Source organism: Balaenoptera acutorostrata, chromosome 19, assembly GCF_949987535.1.
Source record: "Balaenoptera acutorostrata chromosome 19, mBalAcu1.1, whole genome shotgun sequence".
NCBI lineage: Eukaryota > Metazoa > Chordata > Mammalia > Artiodactyla > Balaenopteridae > Balaenoptera > Balaenoptera acutorostrata.
The window spans coordinates 61,278,992-61,305,383 of record NC_080082.1 but is presented as its reverse complement, the minus strand read 5'-3'; the positions used below and the strand labels follow the sequence as shown (position 1 = coordinate 61,305,383).

Below are 26,392 nucleotides of genomic sequence, written 5' to 3'. Positions count from 1 at the left end.
TTGCCCATATTGCAGGGATTGGGTTTAATAAAAGAGCCTAAGGTTGCTTTTGGAATTGGTTTTGGCTTTAAACCTTTTGAAACTGGTTTGACTTTAAATCTTTTGGAATTGATTTGTCTTTTGTCTTGTGTGTGCATGTGAGTGTATATTTGTGTTAAACAAGGGGCACTATTTTAATTGGCGGATATGGGGGGGTTCAGTTTCTAAAAATAGCCCTTTAGGATGCATCCTACAAAATTGGACCACCTTTAGTTCTGGTTCCATGACTAAAGCCAAAGTTTTGTTTGTTTGTTTGTTGTTTTGGTAACACTGCATAGCCACATTCTTTAGACTCTGAAGAAAAATGCCCATGACAAGCCTCATTTGACAATCCAAAACTGGTTTTGCCAGTCTAAAACATTTTTTTTTAGAATTCTGACCCTAAGGGAACAAGTCCTTCTAGAACTTGCTTTTCTTTCCCTGTGAGATGTAAATGTTTTCCCAGGGCTCTCAGGAACTTGTATCTTATCTAGACCATCTCCAATTCTTGAGATTGAGGGGAAAAAGGGAAAAGAGGCCTTTTAAATTTAAATTATTCCAACTGTTAGTTATAGTGAATTTTATATTATAATGCCTGAGTCATGACTAAGTTTTAAAATGAAGCTATGCTCTCTGTCTGTCTGGATGTATGTATGTATGTAACATGTGCATTATAAATATATGTCTTTACCCTTACCAAAATTAATTTATAAATGAGCTCTACTTAATTGGCTTAAAGGACGTTAAATGCTTATATAAATTCTCAGAAATGTAAAAGAAACTAACCCAAATGAATTTCAGGTTCGTGTGATCTGGGAAATAGTCAATATTAAATTAATATCTGGTATTAAAGTTAGCTTAAGCTTGTTGGGTTAATTAGTATACACATGTCTTTATTTTTATTTTTTAATTAAAAAATATTGCTTAAAAATGTAACCATCATCAGAGCTTTCAGTAAGTTGTACTCTTTCTGCTCATGGAGGGTTTGAAATATTGTGAGAATTACTAAAGTGTGATAGACACAAAATGAGCAAATGCTGTTGAAAAAATGGTGCCAATAGACTTGCTCAGCACAGTGTTGCCACAAACCTTCAATGTGTAAAAAACGCAATTTCTGCAAAGTGCAATACAGTGAAGCACAATAATATGAGGTATGCCTGTATTTGATTTCACAGCAATAGTGTGCTATATATATTATCTGCACTTTGCAGATGGAGAAACTGAGTCTCAGTGCAGTTAGGCAACTCAATTGAAGATGATTTTTTTAAACAGAAAGCAGTAAGTTGAAACAAATATATAGAAAAAAATTTAAACTTGCCCTGATAATTAAAGAAATGTAAGCTAAAACCTCAAACTACCATTTTTCACTTAAAATTTTTTTAAATTGAATTATAGTTGATTTACAATATTGTATTAGTTTCAGGTGTACAGCATTGTGACTCAGTATTTTTACAGATTATACTCCTTTTACAGTTATTACAAAATCATGGCTATAATTCCCTGTGCTATACAATATATCCTTTGAGCTTATCTATTTTATACATAGTAGTTTGTATCTATTAATACCCCTAATTTGCCCCTCCCCTCTTCCCTCTCCCTTTTGGTAACCACTAGTTTGTTTTCTATATCTGTGAGTCTGTTTCTGTTTTGCATGTACATTCATTTGTATTATTTTTTAGATTCCACATATAAGTGATATTATATTGTGTCTTTCTCTGACTTAATTCACTAAGCATAAATATTCTCTAGCTCCATCCACATTGCTGCAAATGGCAGAATTTCATTCTTTTTATGGCTGAGTAATATTCCATTGTATATATATACCACATCTTCTTTATCCATTTGTCTGTGGATGGCACTTGGGTTGCATCCATGTCTTAGCTATTGTAAATAGTGTTGCTATGAACATTGGGGTGCATGTATCATTTCAAATTAGTGTTTTCATTTTTTTCTGGATATATACCCAGGATCATATGGTAGTTCTGTTTTCAGATTTTGAGGAACCTCCATACTATTTCCCATAATGGCTACACCAATTTACATTCCCACCAACAGTGTACAAGGGTCCCCATTTCTCCACATCCTCTCCAACATTTGTTATTTGTAGACTTTTTCATGATAACCATTCTGACAGGTGTGAAGCACTAGATTCTTTAGCTAGAATCATACTAGACAATAAAGTTGCTTTAGATCATATTTTATATGTAGTGGCCAATAGCTCCTGTTATATGTTAATACCGCATCAGAAGTTAAAACCTACTTCGATAAAATTAGGCAACTGGCTACCTGGCTACACATCTCCCCAGAAGTGCCAGGTCCAGACTGGTTTTCAGGCTTATTCTCCTGAATTCCTCAGGGAATAAGATATATTTTCCAAGGTTTATTAAAGTTTGGGTTTCACTCCATCTCCTACATCTAATTGGGTCTGCTGCACCAAAACGATGGACCAAGGGACTAAGATTTTAGTCATGCAAGATTCGGGTCCAAGACCTGGAACTTGGGAATGTTCCTTACTCAATATGCAACACTTCCACTCCCCAAATTGAGGTAGGAAATAGCCAGAGCAGTCACTGCCCTGTTCCCTCAAAGGTTTGGGGAAAGTTAAAACAGGAGTGAGGATTGAAACGAAGTCCCCGTAAAACTGAGTTCCCTTAGTGGGTTTATGATTAATCTCTCTGTCCAAAACTTTATTCCCTTTCTTGCCCACTCTGACCTCAATCCTGAGCCAGCTGAACACTCATCAGCCAGAGTCAGATTGTTGTCAATAACATCCTTAATGTAATAAAACTGCTGTTGTAGACATCATCATTAACGTACAAACTCAGGTTGTTTCTCCAGGACAAGACGAACTTCAAGACCCCGAGCCATGGACCACCTGGCCAGAAAAATCATAAACCAGAGATATTCTGACTCCTGAAACCATGCTTAAGAAATGTCAGAAGACGACGATTAATCCCAGCCTCTTTTTTTTATTCCCCTTTAAAACTTGTCTCCCACTCCCCCGCGTGACACCCTGCAATTAAACCATTACTTTGCTGCAAACACCCACTTTCTGTGCCGTGAGCACAGAAGCCCCTGCTCGGTTACAGTGGTACAGAGGATGGGGAACAGGGGAAAAGAGGTAGCATGGTCTATGTAGGAGTGTCAAAGGGAGCTGGGCCAAGAAAGATGAGGTAGGAGGAACGCCCCGAGACTGTGGGAGGGTCCATGTTGAGGGCAGGCCTTCTCATCTATATGGGCGGGGCCTCTGGCAGAGGCAGGGCTTTTCTGCCTCCAAGACTGGGAAATACCAGCATCAGAAGCCAAAAGAGGTGGAGTGGAAGTTGGGGTATAAACTTTTTTCTACGCTCCATCCTGTAAGTCCCTTGTATTATGACAAGCCTGCTCCCTCTGTTTACACGGCTTATGAAAAGAAGCGTCAGAGGGGTAAGGGACCCATATAAATCACACAAGGAGTCAAAAAAAGAAAAATGACTCATCAGCTGGGAGCCTCCTGCCCAGTGAGCAGTTTCCCATGAAGCAGCTGGTTTAATTTCCTCAGCCAATGACAGAGGGGAGCCCTAGGGGAGGAAGCACTTGCACCAACTGCTCCCACTCTTTCTTCAACATCCGGCCAGATGCCCTCTCGTGCTGACCCCTCCCCTCCATACCTTCACATGACTACTACTCGGCCTCAGTCCCACCTGCTGAAATTAGTGTGTCCTTTACCCACACTCACCTCCAGCTCTCCAATGAAAAGACTGTGGAACCAAGAGGAAACCAGCTGCCGGCCTGAAGACTGAAATTCCTTACATTCACCACCTGGTGGAGCTGGCTGTCGGTCAGTGGATGGGAAGGTTTGAGGAATCGATGAAATGGAAGGTCAGTGGATGAAGGTCTCCTGGTCACCTAGGATTGGTAGGCCTTTGGGGGGGGGGGGTCAGTCAAAAATAATCTGTAGAGGCCAGTGATGGGAAGGTCCTCGTGGCCCATGACGGGCGCAATTCCAAGAGTCAATTATTGGGAGTGTGAGGATGTCATGGTTGGAAGCCAGTGGAAAGAGGGCTTTTGAAATGATCAGAATCCAACCATCTCCCCCAGATTATGTTCTTTAAATACTACCCTTCGAATTTAGGTCTTTGATCTATTGAGAATGGATCTTGATATATAATGTGAGGCAGGGATCTAATTTCATCTTTTTCCATATCAATAATCAGTAATTCCAGCACCTTAAAGGATCTTCCCTTTCCCCACTTTACATGATTTCAGACTGTGTATTTGTCCCTAAAATAAGAACATAAAAAAACCGTACAAAACATACAAAACAAGTTATAGATTCTAGGGGCATAAACCATACTGGTGTTTTGGGTCATAAATCCCATCAAAGTTACTAACGAACCCCCCCCTCAAAAACACACACACACACACACACACACACACAAATAATGACTAGTAACTTTACTAACAGGTTGTCTTATACAGAGAAAATACTCAAGGACTGTTTAAATAAGTATCATTTTATTCACAAATATATTTTCAATCCGCACTTGTCTATAAGTGGACTGTAAGATTTGTAAATTGCAGGGCCCAGGGGCATGCACCACAGCTAATCTCAATTGAAGTAGGTTGCTCGCCTGATTATTTAGCTATTGTCTCTCACCTCTCAACCTACTCTTCCACCGCCTGCTTTGTGATAGCGCAAACCAGATTCTCTTTTGCCAGCTTCACGTTAAGTTCTGCCAACATGGGCCACTAGAGAGAATGGGTAGGCAGAAGGAAAATGGAGATGGGACTCGCTTTTTTCTGTTTGCTTTCTCTTCTTGCTGCAGAGGAAACAGTTGGTTGCTGTTTTCAGTTTTCGTCCAGAGTCTTAGAATCATCTTCATCCCACGTCCTCAGGCATTCTAGCGTCAGCCAGCCGTGCGCTCTCCTCAGAGACTGGAGGAAGAGTTCCATGGCGGGGGAGCAGGGGACCGGGGCGGGGGGGGGGGGGTGTCCTTCCTCCAGGCTCCTAATTCCTTGCACCAGTCAGTCATCTGTCCTGTTCAAGCCAGCACAAAGTTTCAAGTGAATGACCGAGGAGCAGTGACTTCTAGCTAAATCACTCCCACGTAAAAAACAGGGTGACATTTGTGAGATTTTCTTATCAACCAAGGCCCCTCTTACCATGAGACTGGGTATTCTCAATGGCACTGGAATCCTAGTATAACCTGGGGTGTTTACGTGTCTGTCATTTTTTTTTATCTGGGTACCAAATTTGAAGGAATAGTACAAATGAAAAAAACTTAAGTGGATGCTTTAGTACAACTTATGGAAAAGGTAAAGGAAAACCCAAAATGGATGCATTGTCATGGTAACCAGGGAAGTCACCCCCACGGCCACCGGGAAGCCAGCCTGATGCTTAGCTCTCTTCATCAGGGTGAGCCTGTCAGAGACACTCTGCCATGCCAGATTCGGGGGCCCTCATCACACACAAGTGGGTTATGTGGTCACCCAATTCTTTGATGTATTTCACCTGCTCATTCAGGTTGTCACACAAGTAGGGGTCATTTTTCGCAGTAGGCAATTTGTGCAGTTCCAGTAGTGACTGATTCATGCCCTCTTCTGAGTGGAACACACATGCCTTGCCTTGAGCCCACTCTCCGAGTCATCCTGTTCTGGTTTCAGCATACACCAAAGATTCGGCCACCTGGCAGGTTCTGCATCTTCATCAGCTTCTCAGCATGTCCCCTCCCCTCACGAGACTGGTGAAGAGAACAACTGGCAAAGTTCTCCAAAGCCACATCATGGCCATCAAAGTAGTGAGACACGGACAGGTAAACGTCAGAGGCTCCAGGTGGATCTGGCAGTTATTTGTGGCCTCCAAGTCCTGGTGGTGGTGGTGGGGCACCTGTGAGGGGGACATGGTAGTCACAGCAGTCACTCCACTCCCACTCGCCTTGGGAGTGGTCCAAGGGTGCTGTGAGGAGGTGGCAGAAGGCTGGCTCTGCATGGCCAGGTTGAGGGGGTGGGGTGGCGAGCACCAGCTTCTGTTCAAGTACTGTTTAAGCAGGAAACCATGGCAACTTTCGGCAAAGAATGTCTTTTTCCCTGAAAATCATTATTCTGGTAGGCTGGCTCTAAGAAGGCCCTCAAAGATTCTCAACTCTCCCCTTGAGTGTGGGCTGGCCTAGGAACTTGCTTCTAAAAGAATACGGCAGAGATGACAGAAGATTTAGATATAATAGGTACAACGTGACACGGACTATAAACCATCTTCAAATGAGTTATGGAGTCGTTCCCTAGCAATGAGAAAGAGTTCAAGACATTCTCTATCAAAATACACATTAAGGGTGTTAATCTGATGGAAAATGAGGGTAGACTTACATAAACAAGTTTCCAAATTTCCATTGCAATCACGAGCTTATCTCCTTTGTGAGATCTCTGCCATTCTGCTAAAGGTTCAACACATTTGGTGTATCCATAGACATTCCTTATTTCTGACACATGATGAGGAACCATGTTACTGAAAACCTTGTCCTATTCACTGCTGTGCAAATTAGGGGCTGACTAGGCAAGTTTGGGGTGTTCAGACCCTGCACGTTCCAATGAAAGGAATGACCCTTGACTGGCACCTGAGAAGGAACCTCTAAGCCCTTGGAATATGCTGCCTGCCAAGAGCATCTTTGTATACCTGGGGTTTCGGCCATGCCATATAGCTTACATTAGCAATATGATTTTTGGTGAACACCTGCTTTTGTTTGCCTGGGGCTCTGGGCCATTCTGTATCAGTTTGATCCTTAGGAGGCTGGAGTTTGAGAAGTTAAGGTCAGTTATGTGGTTTCTCCATGCCTCCATAACTAACCCCCTTACTGCCCCTCTCACCCCCCGGCACTAAGGCTCAGGTGAGTTTCTCTGGTTGGCAATACGCCATATGTGTTGTCAGGTCATTGCTGGAGAATTAAGCACTGTCCATACAACTCCACTGGGAGGACAACTGGATGCACCTGGTTTCTCCTAAAGTCTGCCTCATGCACCTTTTACATTCGCTAATTTTAATTTGTAACTCTTCCCTGTCATAAACTGTAACAGTAAGTATAGCAGCTTTTATGAGTTTAGTGACTGCTTTTAGAGAATAATCAAATGTGAGGGTGGTCTTAGGGACTTGATACAACTGCCTTCCTAAAATTTCTTTCTGATGTGAGTTTATTGATGATTTTGAAGTCAAGCTCGTTACAATTCAACCTACTTAGAGCCACTGATACTTAATGAGGTATATCTTCCCATTATCACTACATTCATTAGCATTCTCTCAGTGAAAGTTTTCAACTATATAAAAAGCTAAAACTTTGATCTAAAGGCTTTTCCACACTGAACGTACCAAATCTTCCCTACACGTTTCCTGTGACATAAAATAAGACATAATTGGTAACTGAAGGCACTACCACATTTACTGCATTCATGAGGTTTCTCTCCTGTACAAATTCTCTGTTATTTCCTGAGGGTACACATCTGGCAACAGGCTGTCCGACAAGGACTACATTCCCTTGGGCTAGGAACCCACTGATATTTAATGATGTCTGCACGGCCACAGAAGGCCCTTGCACTGTCATTGTTTCAACAGAGTTTTTCTCCTGTACGGGTTCTGTGGTACATAATGAGCTGTGATTCCCAAGAAAATCATTTTCCACCTTGACTGAATCCACACATTTCTCTTTCATATGAGTTTTCTTATGTTTAGTGAGGGAGGACTTGTGGCAGAAGGCTTTCCCACAATTGCTACATCCATGGGGTTTCTCTCCTGTATGAACTCTCTGATGTCTACTCAGTATTGACTTCGTGGAGTAGCCTTTCCCACATACGTTGCATTTATAGCGTTTCTCTTCTGTATGACCTCTTTGATGTCTAATGAGACTCGACTTTTGAAAGTAAGCTCTTCCACATTCACTGCACACATAGGGAGGATTTCCAGTGTGAAATACCTGATGTGCAACGAGACATGGCTTATGACTGAAGGCTTTACCACATTCCTTGCATCCATAGGGCTTCTCTCCAGTATGAATTCGCTGATGTATAAGAAAATTACCCTTCTGGATGAAGCCTCTTCCACATTCACTGCATGTATAGGGTTTCTCTCCTGTATGAGTTTTCTGATGTACAAGGAGCTGAGATTTCCTGGAGAAAGTTTTCCCACACTCACTACATGCATGGGGTTTTATTCCTCTTTCCACTTGCATATGTATATTGAGCTCTGCTTTCCTACAGAAGGCTTTACCACATTTAAGGCATTTATATGGTTTCTCTCCTGTATGAGTTCTCTGATGTACAGTGAGTTGAGACTTTTTGATGAAGGTTTTACCACATTCAATACACTCATGTTTCTTTCGTTTTTCAGTTTGATGTATACTGAGTTTCGAATTGGTGAAGATGGTGTTTCCATATTTATTGCATTTAACTCCAGTGTAACGTTTTTCATGCTTAGTACGAAGAAACGATTTCTCATATTTATTAAACTTGTCAGGATTCTTCGCTACACAGCTTTTATTCTGGTTAACTAAATCTAAATTAGAGTTCAGTACATCAAACTTATCATGGCTTTGCCTTAAAGTAACAAGATTTCTGCGCAGATGAAACACATTTCCCGATGAACTGTGTTCACGGCCTCTTTCCATATTTTTACGCTTGTTTTGGATTTCCAAAGACCACTGCATATGATCACCAATTTCTCCAACTTCTAGAAAGAAAATTAATTCTTTCATAATCAGGTTATGGTAATAAAACTGCTTCTAAATCAGGTAATAAAACTGCTTCTAAAATGCCACGGTTTGGGCTGGCTCTTTGTGACAATTCTGTCATATGAAGGAAACCATCAAGTGTAAATTTACTTCTTGAATATGAGGGGAAACACAATGAAATAAAGCCATAACATCTTAAAAAAAACCCAGCTGATTCAGAATCAATGGTAGACAATTCTCAATTAGTAAAGATTTTGCTGCTCTCCAAATAGATCCTTGCAAAACGGGCAAAGAGGATGAAGTAGAAATGTGTCTCATTAACATAAGATAAAGTAAGTTGGAGAGACATCTGATCTAGCATGATGGAGGATATAGCCATTCATTCCCCCAATGCTTATTGAATGTCTATGTATCATTCACTGTCCTAGCACTTGAATACAAATGCATCCCACTAGGCAAAAGAGAACAAAATGGAAGCAAAGAAATAAGACAACTTCAGACTGAAAACTGGTTCCTAGCATATGAAAAAGAACAGTGGGAGTTAGTCAGCTTTAAATAGGTAAACACCTGTGAGAAAATAAAAGTTGAGCCAAGAAACCAGGAATAAAGAATAAGCAACCTCATGTAAAGAATTGCAAGTTTTCATTCAAGTACAACAGCAATGCAAGAGCCCTGAGACAGGAAAGGTTTTGGCCAGGTCAAGAAATAGAAAGGTAGTCAGTAGGCCCTGAGTGGAACAGCTATATAGGGAGAAGGAAGCGTTGAAGTTCAAAAGGTAGACAGAAGGCATATCACGCAGATCTGGTAGGAAGAATCTGAATTTGATGCTAAGCCTAGTGGCAAGCCACTGGAAGTTTTGAGAAGGTGGGGGGTTCTGATTTATATTTCCAAGAGGTTGCCGACCGCTACATGGATAGTGATGGGAGAGGAAGGAGTGTAGGAGAGAGGAAGTTAATGAAGTAATCCAGGGAAGAGATAATGGTGGCTTGGTGTGGAGCAGCAATAGTGTATGTGTGGAGAAGCGGATGAACTAGAGGTACATCTAGGAGAAGGAAAAAACAACATTCAGTGTTGAATTCAATGTAAGTAAAAGGGAGGAATCAAGGGTTTTTCCCTAGGTATTTGGCTTAAATGACTAGACGTACCAGCTAAGTTGTTGAGGAACATCAGGGAGACAGGTTTTGAATGTGGGAAAATCAGGTGTGTATTTTGACATAAACATTTTGAGATGGATATCTTGGTGCGGACATGAAGAACTCAACTGGAGAGAGGAATTTGGAGAAGACTTTGGCTAGAGGACAAATTTGGGATTATCTGTACAGGCATACCTTGGAGATATTCCAGGTTCAGTTCCAGACCACCACAATAAAGCAAATAGTGCAATAAAGCTAGTTACGTGAATTTTTTTGTTTCCCAGTGCATATAAAAGTTACGTTTACACAATACTGTAGTCTATTAAGTGTGCAATAGCATTATGTCTAAAACAGTGTACATAGTGTACACAGTGTACACTTAATTTAAAAATACTTTCTCACTAAAAAATGCTAACCATCATCTGAGCCTTCAGCAAGTCGTAGAAGTAACATCCAAGATCATTGATTACAAATCACCATAACAAATATAATAATAATAAAAGAGTTTGAAATATAGAGAGAATTACCAAAATGTGACGCAGACACAAAGTGAGCAAACGCTGTTGGGAAAAATGGTGCTGACAGACTTGCTCGACACGGGGCTGCCACAAACCTTCAATTTGTTTTGTTTTGTTTTGTTTGGCTGCACCATGAGGCTTGCAGGATCTTACTTCCCCGACCAGGGATCGAACTCGTGCCCCCTGTGGTGGAAGTGCAGAGTCCTAACCACTGGACCACCAAGGAATTCCCCACAAACCTTCAGTTGCAAAAAACACACTATCTGCGAAGTACAATAAAGCAAAGCACAATAAAGTGAGCTGTGCCTGTATAGAAATTCCCAGAGAGGGAATTCCCTGGCAGTCCAGTGGTTAGGACTCGGCACTTGCACTGCCAGGGCTGGGTTCAATCCCTGGTCGGGGGATTGAACCCGCAAGCTTTGCGGCGTGGCCAAAACAAACAAACAAAACCCCCAAAACATAAGCCAGATCATGTCACTCTTCTGCCCCAAACCATTCAGTAACTGTCATTCTGAAAAAAAAATCCTAAGTCCTTAAAATGGCCTGCAGTGCCCTGCATCGTGTGGGCCCCTTTCGCACCTCGTGAGTATCACTTCCGCTCTTGATCGCTCTGCTCTCCCCACACAGGCTTCCTGGACAGTCCTCAAACACGCCAGGTACACCTCTGCCTCAGGACCACCATTGCTGGTACACTTTCCCCAGGCCTACCCATGGATCATCCCTCACTCCACTCAGCCACCCTAGCAGAGCAGAGAGGCATTCCCTGTCCGTTGTGTATAAAACATTAGGCCCTCCTATTGCTTGACATTCATTACCCCCTACATTGTTCTCCATGGTTCTAATTACCACCAGAAAAATCTGTATATTTCTTGTGTACCTCCCCCACTTAGAATGCAAGTTCTGTGAGAGTAATAACTTAATCCCTTATTCTCTACTGTAGCCACATAATATAAAGCACACTACATAGCAGCGTGTATTAGGCATTAAAAATACTTGTTGAGGGAATGAATCAATGAAACAATCATACTTGTGGCGGGCATTGTAGAGACTGGTTTAAATGAAGCTGACTTTGAATTTAGGGAATGGAAAGAAAATTCTGTGTAAGCATCACATTGTATCTTGCAGTCCCTTGATCACAGAAGGATTTAAATATCCCATAGTTGGTAGTAGGGTTATAACTAGAATTGTTTAGACTCGGGAAATTAAACTGAGAGTAACTAAGATGAATCAAGATAAATACCTGATCCAGCAAATATACAGAGAAATCAGCAAAGAATGCATGACGTTTATGGTTTGATTTCAGGTGGGGTCTAAGATTGTGAATTTTCTGTTTTTGTTTTTTTATTTGAGTGAATTCCTTTATTTCAGTGTATGTGGGAGGCATAATTCACTCTGAAAATTACAATACTTATAGCTCTTCCCTTACCATTATATTATAAAAATTTTCACAGATAAACAAATTGAAAGAATTACACAGTGAACAGCCATATATCCACCTCTTTGATTCTATAGTTAACGTTTTGCTACATTTGCTTTAGCTCATATTTGCCCAGCCAGAATAAGGAAACAGACAGATGCACATTAAAAGACCGGGTTACCATGGGAACACAGCACCCTGGGTGGGGCTGAATGTTAGGAAGGAAATCAATATTACCCAAGGTTCAGTAGTCAGAAGACGATGATAGTGAATTTGAAGTTCTCTCTTTGCAGAGAGGAGTGGAAGACTGAATTTTCAAAGCAAGGGAAGAGGAAGGAACAAGCAGTGATACTATGGCAGTCAATGAAGAAGCGAAAATTTGAGAATCCTCAGAAAGAAAAATATCTAAGCAAAACAAATCAAGATCCTAGATGAAATAAATCAGTATCAAATCCAGGAGTGAGAACACAGGAGTATTTTCCTCTAAATGCTTAAGCAATGAATATTAACATAGGAGAGTAATAATCAGAGGCTGTTTAGATACTGTCAAAAGGTTAGAAACCAGAAGATGAGTCACCTCAACACTATTTCAAAGGTGTGAGGCCTCCACAAATCTAGGAATTTACTTCTTTTCTACCTGGATGTTTCTCATTCACTTACCTGGAAAGTTCTGACCATGGATATTTTCCTTTTCTAACCATGGTTTGTTTCTTTGCTTCAACTTGAAGATTTGAATTGGTTTGGGACTTTGATACCCTATTCACGAAAAATAACAGAATATTTAGGAAAATATCTTTGGGCGTGAGATCTAAACATTGTTAAATGATACATTTTATAGATTGTGTGACTGTACCTTGTAAAAGAGTTTTCCCCTTGGAGTAGGGAAAATATACTCCCTCTATCTGAGGCCCGAGAGGAGACTGAGAATCTACCACTTATAAAATTCAAGTCTTATGTAGGGGTCAGCAAACTATGGTCCGTGGCTGTAACTAAGGCATTTTTTTACATTTTAAAAGCATTATTAATTCAGAATAAAGTGCTCTTATAAAACAGAGTATTCGAAAAGTGAAGGCAAACTTCTAAAACATGATAGCAAAAGTGTTTTGTACCATTACATTTTAAAAATTAAAACCATTTAAAAATATTTATCTCACTGATGTTTCATCCTTTTGACATTTCTGTTTTTAAGTATATTTTATAGTGCATATAATAAATTTAGCAGAATACTTATATAATTGATAAATAAAAATGTTATGTGTGTGCTGAAAAAACAAATAAAATAAAATAAAAGTGTTATTTAAAAAAAACCAGAATGTAATTACAGAGACAGTAGGTAGCCAGAACAGCCTGCAGTATTTACTATCTGGCCCTTTGCAGAAAAAGTTTGACAATCTCTCTTACATTATTCACACTTCAGATATCTGCCCCCAAATCATTGCACAACTGAGAAAGGAAAGACTGCTGATTGGGCACCCTGAGTGGCACAGGGAAGCAGTTCTTACCGACGGACAGCAGGTTGCTATAGTTTTCCAGCATCACATCCTGGTACAGGTCCTTCTGAGCAGGGTCTAGTAGCCTCCACTCCTCCCGGGTGAACTCCACAGCTACATCTTCAAATAATAATGATTCCTGTAGTAATAAATTCTTCTTTAATCTGGGGTGATCATTTGATGGATTGGAAGAGAAGTACAGAAGTCTACTCTAATCATTTCTACTGTGTAGGCTGTATCTATATAGGTGGTTTACGTTATATAGTGTGGAAGAATGGAAAGTCTTATACAGATATCCTGCTGCTGTGATTCAGCCACCCACCCCCTCAATAATTCAGAAGGTTTTCTGAAATGTGGTCATTAAAACCTCTTGTTAACCTTGGTAGATTTGCCATCTGTGTGCATATGTGCGTGCACTGAACTACATGCAGATGATATCAAAACAAACACATGTATTCTTGCTCTCAAGAAGCTTTCACTGTGCATAAGTTAAACAGAAACAATAAACACTAGAATTAAACATGAAAAACCTGATGATGCTGTAATTGTAAGACACTGAATATAAACAGTGTTTAATATGTGCAAAGGCATAACAGAGTCTTAAAGATGAGTGGGCTAACTTGAAGAAACAAAGATGAATTCTCAAAACAAGAAATACAGTAATTGAAATTAGGAATTTCAATTTATAGATTGACTACCAATTTGATATGACATAGAGAGAATGGTGAACTAGACAACAGATCTGAAGTGCAAAAGACAGTGATGGAAAATACAAAAGCGAGGTTGAGAGATATGAAGGATAGAGTGAGAATGTTGAATTTACACCTATTCTGAGTCTGAGGGAAGAACAGAAAATTTGAGGGAAGGTAATAACCAAAGATGTAAGGGCAGAGAATATTTTAGAGCTGGTAAAAGACACAAAACCTCAGGATGAGAGAACCCCACAATTTCAAGCAGGATCAGGAAAAAGAGATCCACTCCTAGACACATGGAGGTAAAACTGCAGAACACCAAAACTCAAAGGGAAAATTCAAAAATATCCAAAGGGAAACGACATATACCTAACAAAAGAACAAATATGATTTATTGCCTCTAAGTTCTCAACAGCAGTGATGGAAGCCTGAAAAAGAATGAAATAGTATTTTCAAAGTGCCAAGTGAAATAACTTTCAATCAAGAATGTTATACTGGGAGTTGCCTCGTGAGCTGCTGCCGCCGCAGACCCTGAGGTCCCGCAGCGTGGAGTCGGAGGTCCGGATGTCCCAGGCCACAAGGACGTCGCCATGCCAAAAGCACCAAAGGGAAAAAGTGTAGGACAAGAAAAAAAAGTCATCCATCCATATAGTAGAAGAGCGGCTCAAATTACGAGAGAGGTCCACAAACTAGAAAAAAAGGAAAAACTGAAGAATGAAAAGGCGTTGCGTCTCAACCTTATTGGTGAAAAACTGCAGTGGTTTCAAAATTATCTTGATCCCAAAAAAGTAGAATATTCAAAGAGAGACGCTTGTGAATTAACTGAAAGGTATTTAAATCAGTTCAGCAGTGAGCTGGAGCAGACTGAGTTCCACAGCAGCATCAAGGCCGGGCAGGGCAGGCAGCACTGCTCCCGAGGCGGCCATCAAGCAGACCACGGAGCGGGAGCGACAGCAGTACGGGGGCTGCGGCCTTGAGATTCCAGACACTTTAAATGCAGGGAATGGGATTTTGATCTGAAGAAACTGCCAAACATTAAAATGAGAAAAATCTGTGCTAATGATGCAGTGCCTAAGAAGTGTAAGAAGAAAACTGTGACAGCTGTAGACAGAGATTTAGGAGAATTGGAACTGAAAGATGAATCAAGGGACACAGACAAGGAACTGACTGCAGTGGCCTAACTGTCTTTACTTGAGTTGAAAATAAATAGTTTGAGAACTTCAAGTTACACTTGAATTGATTACGGTAAGTAATTGTCTCTACACAAGAATTTGCTGTTTAGCTTATTCTCTTATATGATGAGAATCCCATTTTCAGTTTCAAAAACAGTGTTATGATTTTTACTTAAAAATGAATGTTGTTTTTGTTTACATTAAGTTGTTAGACTAGGTAGAAATGCTCTGCAAAATCCATTTAATCTGAATTTCTGGGGCTGGGAGAGCAATATGAATGAGGACAAAAAATGTTGTTATTTTTTTCCTCATGCTTACTTAGAATCACCTAATCTCATGTTTTGGGGCATGGGCAGCAGCTGTTTGCTAGAAGGTTACTGTGGTACTTCTTGAGCAGTGACGATGGCAAATTTGCCTTTTAGTAATATGTTTTACTCTTCTTCCTCTTACACATTAAAACTATTTTCTTTCCTTATAAAATAGGGAAAATGTGATACGGAATTTATATACATTTATGGGAACCCTGCGCACCTAGAGCCCATGCTCCACAACAAGAGAAGCCACCGCAATGAGAAGCCCGTGCACCACAACAAAGAGTAGTCCCTGCTCGCCGCAACTAGAGAAAGCCCGCGCGCAGCAACGAAGACCCAACGCAGGCAAAAATTAATTAATTAATTAATTAATTAATTTTAAAAACACCAAAGAGGGATATGAAAATTTGTGAGGATGTTTCAGATTGTCACACTGACCAGGTCCCTACTGTATTTAATGGTTAGGGACCAAGGGTGCTATATATCCTGTAAAGCATATGACAGTCCTACACAGGAAGAACTGTCAAGCTCAAAATGTTAATAGTACCCACAGCCTCCCTCTTGTTGAAAAACATAGGTATAGTAAATTATACTGTATCCCAGAATAAAACTGAAAAATATTTAAAGGAATAAAAGTCTATTACTCAACAATAAAAAATTTATAATGCCTGGTACTCAATCAAAATTACAAGATATGCAAAGAGAGAAAATATGACTCATACAAAGAGAAAAGATCATCAACAGAAACAAAACCAGAAATGACGTGCATAACAAAATTAGTAGATAAGGATAGTAAAATACATATTATACATACATATGTTTAAAAAGGTGGAGGAAAGCATGAACGTGATATGGAGTAATATGGAAGATATCAAACAGACACAATTCCAACTCTAGAAATGTCTGAGATGAACAATGTACTCATTGGATGTGATTAATAGCAGACTAGACACTGCAGAAGAAAAGATTAGTGAACTTGAAGATATAGCAATAGAAACTATTCAGCATGAAACAGAAAAAAAGACCTAAAGAGAAACATTTTAAAACAGCCAGAGAAAACAGATTTACTACATGCACAAGAACAGAGCAGATGAACACAGACTTCTGTAAACAATACAAGTCAGAAGACAATGGAAAAACATCTTTACAGTACCGAAAAAAGAAAACTGTCAACCTTGAATTCCCAGTGAAAATATATTTCAAAAATGAAGGCAAAATGAAACCTTTTTCAGGTATGCAAAAGCTAAAGTAATTCAGCAGCAGCATACATGTACTAGCAAAAATGTTAAAGGATGTCCTTCAGATAGAAATCTAGATCTACCCAAATGAATGAAGGGCTGCAGAAATGAAAAACCTATGAGTAATAAAAAATCTTATTTTTTTATATACCTTTAGAAGATAAGTGATCGTTTAAAGCAATGATAATAATGTATTGTGGGATTTCTAAAATACAAAGAAGTAAAATGTAGGACAACAATAGCACAAAGGCTGGTAGAGAAGAAATGGAAGCACACTCTTTTAAGGTTCTTATACTATGAATGAAGTGGTATAATATTACTTGAAGATAGACTGTGATAGATCAATATGTAGAAATGAGTAGTTTACTACTCACACGAACTAGCACACTAACAATACCAACTAGAAAATGTCTTGCAAAAAACAGGTAAAGATTAATATCCCTGAAACCTATTTTTTTTTTTTTAGAGATCAGAAAAAACAAAATCAGCACAAAGGATTTGATTAGGCAATTCACAGAATACAAACAGTTAACAAATACAGTAAAATATGTTCAAAGTCACTGATAATAATGCAAGTAAAAATAATAGTAAAACTAATTCTGATAGCACTTATTAAATAACAGGCAATGTTCTAAGATATGTCCTATATATGTATATACATATATACATAGATCAGTGGTTCTCAACCGGCCAACAATTATTTTACAACAGCAGACATATGACATTTTAGGTTATCACAACTTGGGGGTGGGAGGGTGCTACTGACATCCAATGGGTACTGAACAGGGAAACTGCTAGTCTACAATCCTGTGGTGTCCCCTCAACAAAGAATTTGTTGTTTGGCCAAAAAAGTCAATAGTGCTGAGGTTGAAAAACTCTGATATATATTAACCTATTTAATCTTCAGAAAAATCCTTTCATGTAAATTCTATTATAATTCCCATTTTTCAGATGAAGAAAGCACTGCAGAGAGATTAAATAACCAGAATAAGATAAAGCAGGTAATTATAGACCAAGGCAAGATATGAATGAGTGAATCTGACCACAGAATTTGTGCTCTTAAACTAAACACTAGGGGCTTCACCTGGTGGCGCAGTCATTGAGAATCCGCTTGCCAATGCAGGGGACACGGGTTCGAGCCCTGGTCCGGGAAGATCCCACAGGACACGGAGCAGTTAAGCCCATGCACCACAACTACCGAGCCTGTGCTCTAGAGCCCACAAGTCACAACTACTGAGCCCACGTGGCACAACTACTGAAGCCCACACACCTAGAGCCTGTGCTCCGCAACAAGAGAAGCCACCACAATGAGAAGCACACGAACCACAACGAAGAGTAGCCCCCACTCGCTGCAACCAGAGAAAAGCCCACGTGCAGCAATGAAGACCCAACGCAGCCAGAAACAATAAATAAATAAAATAAAATAATAAAATAAAATAAATTAATTAAAAAAACTAAACACTAGGGTCTACAACCTTCAAAAAAATGATATAGCTTTTATATTTCAGATTTGTAAGATTTAAAAACTGATATAATATTAAATAATAGCAAGAATGTGGGAAAAACAGAGATTTTCATAAACTCTGAGAGGAAGTGCTGAAGACTTTTAAAAAGGGCAATTTTGTAGCAAGCATGAAAAATTTAAGTCCAGGTACCATTTGACTCATAGATTTCCCTTTTAGGAATCTAACCTAAAAAAATTTTCACACATATTCAGAATGTGTACTGTGAAGAAATTTTATGGCTAAAATATACTTTTAGGGACTTCCCTGGCAATCCAGTGGTTAAGACTCCATGCTTCCACTGCAGGGAACGAAGATCCCACATGCTGCACGGCGGGCCAAAAAAAAAAAAAAGTACCTTTATATAAACAGAGTACATAAATTAAGGCATATACATGCTAGGAAATATCATGCAAACCTAAATGCAATGAAATAGATACATAAATACTTGAATGGAACGCTCTCCAGGGCAGGTTGCTATAGGAATAAAGCAAGTAATGTGTTTATCATGATCTCAGTAATGCAAAAATATTTTCACAAAAAATATGTGTGTAGGGGCTTCCCTGGTGGTGCAGTGGTTGAGAATCCACCTGCCAATGCAGGGGACACGGGTTCGAGCCCTGGTCTGGGAAGATCCCACATGCCGCGGAGCAACTGGGCCCGTGAGCCACAACTACTGAGCCTGCACGTCTGGAGCCTGTGCTCCGCAACAAAAGAGGTCGCAATAGTGAGAGGCCCGCGCACCGCGATGAAGAGTGGCCCCCACTCGCCGCAACTAGAGAAAGCCCTCCCACAGAAACGAAGACCCAACACAGCCAAAAATAAAAATAAATAAATAAAATTTTTTAAAAAGTGTGTATATGCACATAAGTGTACATAATGTATGTATATCTACGTGCATATAAGTGTTAATAAAAACAGAATCATTTCTCTCCTAAGTGATGAGTAGAGAAGAGTTTGACAGGGCAACTTTCTTTTTTTACTCTGTTTATTTCCATATTGTTTCTGTATATTTCACAAACAAATGATTTGTATATGACTCATTTAATAACAACAAAAGATGATAAAAGTGGAAGGTAGCAGGTTGGATGGTGGCCTCCTAAAAGATATGTCCACTTCCTAATCCCCAGAACCTGTGAATTTTACCTTGTCTGGATAAAGGGTCTTTGCAGATATAGTAATTAAGGATCTTAAAATGAGAAGATAGTCCCAGATAGTCTGGATGGGCCCTAAACCCAATGACAAGTGTTTTTATAAGAGACAGACAGAAGGAGACAGACAAACAGAAGAGGGGGAGGTAACGTGAAGACAGAGACAGATATTGGAATGATAAGGCCACAAGCCACAGAATGCAGACAGCCACAAGAAGCTGGACGAGGCGAGGGACAGATTTCTCCTTGAGTTCTGGAGGGAGCACAGCCTCACTGACAACCTGATTTCAGACTTCTGGGCTCCAGAACTGTGAGGGCATACACTTCTGTCGTTCTAGCCGCCTACTTTGAGGTAATGTGTTACAGCACCCACAGGAAACTAATACAAGGAGGTAGATAAAAACTGACAATGAATAATTCCGGAAGAATACTACATTTCTAAGACTGGGATGCAGTGACAAAGACAATATCATGGATCCCTACACCCCAAGTCTTTAGCAGAGAATATGATTTTAAACTCGGCTGGTAGGTCTGTACCCGGAATCCAATTCAGCAAAAAATGGCTTGAGAGGCCACTTAAACCATCCATTTGTCTAGATAAATCTAGATTTTTATATCTGATAAAAGCCAGAATACCAGAAGGGTATTGAAGGAACTCTATAAGAAACAACCACAGGTGTACAACTGTGTAAAAATTCACTTTACTATATGTATGTTATGCCCCCATAAGAAAGTGTAAAAACACACACACACATGAAACAGAGAAATGGGAACCTCTTCTTGCATATGCCAGAAGGCTGCCATTGAGGCCACTGCGCCCTGCAGGAAAAGTCATCAAGAAATTTATTAAAACTTCAGTGCCAGGAAATACTTACTTTTCTGAGGAAATGATCTACTTTCTCTGTACAAAAACACGAATCATGTAATGTTTTGTGTTTCTCTTGCTGGCACTGGCTGCCAAAGTTATTGGAGATAATCTGGTAGCTCAACGTAAATAACTCCTCAGGTCTTACAGTTTTTTATTAATATTCTGACTTCAAAATTCTGAGCAGAATCTCTGACCTGCATTCCCACCATTCCTAGTTTACCGTGACATCAACATTATGGTTGATATTTATTTGTCTTCAGATTCAGGCTCTTATCAATGTGTCATTTTCCAATTAATCAAGTCAATTTTTATAAGCCTCTACAAATACAACAGAAAAGAAAGGAGGGAATAAATAAATATGTAAAACTCACCTGGACCTTGGTCATTTTCTTCTGTTCTTAGAAAATGACTGGAACTGGGGTTCTTCTTTTTTTACTTTGCTAGATTGTCACTCAAATTCTGGTCATAGCTCTCACATCTCAAATTAATGGCATCCCCAGAAGTGATGCTTTCCTGGTTCTGGAACTTCCTTCTCCTTACTTCACTTGATTCTAAGGACTCAAAAGCAAATTCGCTTTAATTTGTACATTCCCCGCAGCCATACACCTTGTCGGTGATGTTAAAGGTGCTGCAGTAGGCGGAATCATGGCCCTCACAAAGATATCCACGTTCTAATCCCTGGAAGCTGTGACTATGTTACATCACAAGGCAAAGGGGAATTGAGATTGCTAATGAAATTACAGTTGCTAATCAGATGACCTAAAAATAGATTTCCTGGATTATTCAGGTAGGCCCAATGTAATCACAAGGATCCTTATACATGGAAGAAAGCAGAAGAGACCAGAGAGAGATGTGATGTGACAAGAACTCTACACACCATTGTTGGCTTTGGAGATGGGGGGAAAGGGAAACAGGAGGCAAGGAGTGTGGGCAGCCTCTAGAAGCTGGAAAAGACAAACAGATTCTCCCCCTAGAGCCTCTAGAAAATAACACACTCCCGCTGAGACCTTGATTTCAGCCCCGTAAGATCCATGTTGAACTTCTAACCTATAGAACTGTAAGATAATAGATTTGTGTTGTTTAAGCCACTAATTTATGTTACTTTATCACAGAACTAACAGAAAACTAATATAGGGGGCTTCCCTGGTGGTGCAGTGGTTAAGAATCCACCTGCCAACACAGGGGACATGAGTTCAAGCCCTGGTCCAGAAAGATCCCACATGCCACGGAGCAACTAAGCCCGTGCGCCACAACTACTGAGCCTGTGCTCTAGAGCCCATGAGCTACAACTACTGAGCCCATGAGACTAGAGCCCGTGCTCTGCAACAAGAGAAGCCACCGCAATGAGAAGCCCGCGCACTGCAACGAAAAGTAGCCCTCACTCAGCGCAACTAGAGAAAGCCCTCGCGCAGCAACAAAGACCCATCGCAGCCAAAAATAAATAAATAAATTTATTTTAAAAAAAACAAAAAAACTAATATAGGCGTCCTCTAGCATCAAATCCCAATACTTAAGAGTTTTCTTTTGTTTAAAAAACCACAACACCTAGACCTCAAGGCAGAGCAAACATTATGAAGAGTAATGTGTTAAGCAGATCCTAAGCATTTTCTTATTTAATCCTCACCACCAATCTAGACGTATCAAATCACTAGAACGAAGGAAGTCAAGGCTTAAAACCTAGAGATAAAGTATCTTGTCCAGAGTCACATACTTTCTAAGAGGCAGGGCTAGAATTCAAGCCCAGGCCTTTTCTCTCCAAAGCTCATCACCTTAACCATTGTACCTTCTTAACCAGACAACCTCCAAAAGTTTAGTTCTCTGTAGAACTGCCTGAAAAGTTTACTACTTTTCAGGCAGTTTAATATCACACCAGAAGGTAGCACATAACCACAATGCATAAACTGGACTTCTGAAACAGCTCTTAGAACACTCAATGCATATTCACAGACAGCAACCTTCTTCCACAGAGAAATGAAAAGGGAGCAAGTTCCAATACTCACTCCAAAGCAGCAAATCAGAGAGACAAGGAGTCAGAAAGACTCGCATTATAAGGTCATTGATTCAGTGGGATTACTGTGAGCTTTTGTTTCCACTCCTTCTGGCCACAAATTTTTCTAAGATAATTTCCCAGTAGCTTTTCTAAACCCCCAAACCCACAGACACCGCCCTGCCCCTACTGCAACTCTTCTTTGACCTCTTGAGTACATGCAGTGCCCCTCGGTCTCCAGCCTAGAATCACTTTAGGCACCAGGACTAGAGATCTGGACAAGAGAAACGGTATAAAACTATTTATAGGACATCTAGGACTATAAAACTATAGCTATAAAACTTCATGGGGGAGGAGAACATGAAAGCAACATCTTGGCCACATCCAAATTTCATGACTCCTTGTGCATGAGCCCTCATGTCCCTGCTGATGATTTCTTGGCACTGCACCCATTCACTTTATGGAATCACCCGTGTTGCCCTAGAAGGGCCACCTGCCTTTCCAGAAATACACCTATGTGCAAATATAAAAAAATAAAGCTTTACAGAGCAAAGTAGGCCATAGAAAGACATTTTCATAAGTTTCACAAGTCAATATCAAAGAGGCTGATTCCTTGACCACAATGCAACAAAACTAGAAATCAACAGTAATGAGAAATTCAACACATTAATCAAAATAGAAACAAAACCCTGCATATCCAGGAAAAAAACACATGAAAAACCTTCAAACTAAAAAGGCAATATAAATTAAAACTCTGAATTATTCCGTTGTAAATGGCAACAAATCCTGTGGGTGGATAAGCATAGAATCATAACATGTTGCAGAAAAGTACAGATATATAAGTCAAGCCTATCCAAATTAATGTATACATACACTTAATGTGACTCTAGTAACCTTGTCACTGGTTCATCCACCTGATGTGACACTACTGCAGCCATTAAGAAAATCTGTAATCGTTTTATACTATGGAAGTGTTTATAATTAGAAATGAAGTGATAAAACCAAATTATATCTGTTATACAGGTCATTCCATATGCAAAGGTAACAAAAAAATATTAAACACACACAATGGTTTGCACTAGAGATCAGCGTTTTGGGTAACAGAGATGTTTTCACTTGTGTAGCATGAACCTGAAAGGAAATATCCAAGAAAACTGTGGAGTAAAGTTGGAGGCAAGAAGAATAAAACGTATCTTTTATAACACATCACTAGATCATATCTAACTACTTTTTTGGTTGGGAAGACTATGACAAGAGTGTTTATGTGGCAAGACAAAAGAGTTTTTAATTAGTGCCTTGATGAAGGTATGGACTTGAAGGAGCGGACTGGATCTGGATCAGCTGAATGAATCTATCATCAAGTCTGTGCCCAGGAATCGCCATCTGAACCTCAACCTACCTACTCTTCAGGGACCCTGGGTCTCCAAAGCGCCAGCCTCTTGCCCCTCCACATACACTAGCCTCTCCCACAAAACAACAACAACAAAAAATGACTCCAAGTTAAATCTGAAATCTGAACCAGAAACCCCCATTCATTAGCACCCGCCCCCCATCCCAGGTTTCTGCACATCTGAGCCCCACAGTGAATCGCTGACCTGCATGAGACATCGAATTCACTGATCTACACCTACCACTCCAGCTCTTAATCACTGAGCTTCACGAGCAGAAACTGCTACCAAACCAAACTTGGGTCAGCTCACCCTCTGAGCAGCAAAGCCAATTTACTGACACCGGGTTGGTGTGAAGGAAAGTCCAGCGTTTACTACAGGGCCCAGCAAGGAGAACTGGCAGCTCAGGCTCGAAAGCCTCAACTCCCCAATGGCTTTCAGGGAAGGGTTTTTAAAGGCAACAATTGTGGTGAGGGACGCAGGTGAGGGATGACTTTCTTCTGACTGGCTGTTGGTGAGATAACAGTGTTTCAGGAACCTTAATCATCAACTCTCTGGTTCCAACCAGTCTCAGGTCTACATGCGTATGCTCAGCAAGTAGTCACCACCCTCCACCCTGGCAGGTGTCTTAGTTTCTGCAGAACAACTTAAAGGTATGCATCAGATCGTTATGCACATCCTTTGAGGAGGAACTAGGACTCTATGAACTATTGTTTCTTGTCTGCTTTTTCCTGTTTCTACATTCCCTCACTTCCCTAATCAGTCTGATCTTTGGAACTCAGGGAAACCCCAAGAGACCAAAGCCTTTTTCTACAAACTAGAAAGGGGGTGACACAGAGGGGCTCTTGTACCCAAGAGGTACTTCAGGGTCCTGCTCAGTTCCAATCCCCCCCTTTCTTTGATACTCCTCAATCCTGAGGGGAACAAGGGTGGGACAAGAAAAAGAATAAAGTTTGGGATAGAGAGGTTAAATATAAAGTCAGCGGGGGAACTCAATTTCAGGAGGGCGGGGTTTCAAAATACCCACATCGACAAAAACCCTCAGTCAGAGCCTCGGTCGTTTCTCTCTTCATACGTTTAATAACACTGACCACCAAAGGGCCTATTACTGAAGCCAAGCCTCCCCAGTGACTAAAGACACCCCCAGAAGGCCTTTCACTGGCCTCACAGGCCCCTCACTCCGGACCCACGTGCAGACCCCGACCCACCTGATGCTGAGATTCTCAAGGCTCCCGCCAGCTGCCAAAGACTGAATTCACTTCCAAAACGATTCCCACTCCCCCGCTGTCGCGCCCCAATCCCCTCTCTGGCTGTCGCTAGGGACGCCTCCGGCCCGGCCCGACCTCAGAGCCTTCCGGCGTGTTGGCGTTCGGGCCGCACGACCAGCTCTATGACGTAACGTGGCCACGCCCACCTCAGCGATCGGGGAGGAAACGGTCGTGACGGAGGCTACGGCTCAGAGCGGGAAGAACTGAAATCGCTTTTGGACACCTCCTTCCCTTTCCCTCCTCGTTGTCGGTCAGAAGCACTAGGCTGAATCATTTTTTTAGAGGCTGGACCCTATCCAAGGCCGTGGCGGCGCGAGCTGGATTCTATTTTGTCTTTTGGGCAAAACGGGAGAGATGGCGGCGCCCGTGAGCCACGACGGAGGAGCAGCAAGGGGGCGGCCATCTTACAGGAAGTGCAGTTCCGTTCGGCAGAGACCCGAGGAGCGAGTGTTAGGAGGAAACTTGGGACGGTCAACGAAGTTTGCAGGAGGTGAGACACGTTGTGAAGGCGGCGGTCAGGTCCTGGACAAAACACGGAAACTTCGAGTCCTGGTGAAATTTGGGAAAGAGGTAAAGCGGGGATGGGAATGAGTACGGCTGGTCTGAGACCTGTTGAAGGGGCGGGGCCGATGCTGAGAGCGGGGCTCTGTGAACACCGATGCCCACAGGGGCCTGGGAATGTGGCTGCCTCTAGTAGGGAAGGGAGAGGGGTGAGGCTTCAAATGTATGCAAATGTTTCCCTAAAAAACGAAGGGCATTTCAGAGTAATTAAATGGTGAGCTGTGCTGTTATACTGTTTGGCATCATTCCCAAATAAAATAAACACACTTAAGAAATATTAGCCATTATTTTATGCAGGCAAAGGGGTAGTAGAGGATATTATCTATACATTCTTTCTAGAGGGCAATTTATTAGAATTATCTATACAATTTAAATTTTTCATTCTCGTTGATGTAGAAATTCCAATGCTAAGAATCTTTGCTAAAAACTTTTTATATTAACCACAGAAATTTTGGTAATTTTTTTAAAAACTAGGAATAACTTGAATGTACAATCAGCAGGTGAATAGTTTGGTAAATTAAACACATTCCTTCAACAGAACGGTTTATAGCCATTAAAAAGCCAATTATAGAATTACCAGTATTTTTTAAGTGACTTCAAAAGGATGAAATACTGACCTCCAGAACAGTATTTATAATGTGATCCTCACATGGCAAACATTAATAAACATATGCATTTCAAGTTTTTGAATGGATTAAGTAAAACTTACAATTTTGATTATATTTGGGGTTTGGGCTTGGAGATGGACTCTTCACTAAGTACCCACTAAACTCAAAAGATTTTATTAACACAGCATCAAAACATACTGCCTGCTCCAGTCTCGCAGCTCCTCAAACTACACAACTCTAAAATGGAAGTCCTTCTCCCTTCCAGACTGAATTCTCCCTTATTCTGTTTCTCATCTAGCTGTCACTATTACACAATAAATTAAGAATAGAGATGTGTTACCTGGATTGTAGGTTACTGGAGGTTGCTGTGAAAAGGT

General features: G+C 40.7%; 1 protein-coding gene and 1 pseudogene across 4 annotated transcripts; one reads left to right on the top strand and one right to left on the bottom strand.

Moving 5' to 3' along the window:
* Window positions 1-4,498: 4,498 nt before the first annotated feature.
* Window positions 4,499-24,908, bottom strand: LOC103018308 (zinc finger protein 350-like). Of its 4 annotated transcripts, XR_009006017.1 has the most exons (5): window positions 20,575-20,710; window positions 13,282-13,408; window positions 12,440-12,535; window positions 5,513-8,710; window positions 4,499-5,038 (listed from the first exon to the last, which is right to left on the bottom strand). XR_009006017.1 is itself a non-coding variant. In XM_057533556.1 (4 exons), the coding sequence occupies exons 2-4, from the start codon at window positions 13,313-13,315 to the stop codon at window positions 7,368-7,370; spliced, it is 1,473 nt and encodes a 490-aa protein (XP_057389539.1). In that variant the 5' UTR covers window positions 13,316-13,408; window positions 24,787-24,908; the 3' UTR covers window positions 4,499-7,367. The 4 variants fall into 4 exon arrangements, 3 of the variants coding, with proteins under 3 accessions (XP_057389539.1, XP_057389537.1, XP_057389538.1); XM_057533556.1 differs by lacking the exon at window positions 20,575-20,710 and adding an exon at window positions 24,787-24,908 and having other exon boundaries at window positions 4,499-8,710; XM_057533554.1 differs by having other exon boundaries at window positions 4,499-8,710.
* LOC103017642 (translation machinery-associated protein 16-like) lies at window positions 14,550-15,286 on the top strand (annotated as a pseudogene).
* Window positions 24,909-26,392: the final 1,484 nt, after the last annotated feature.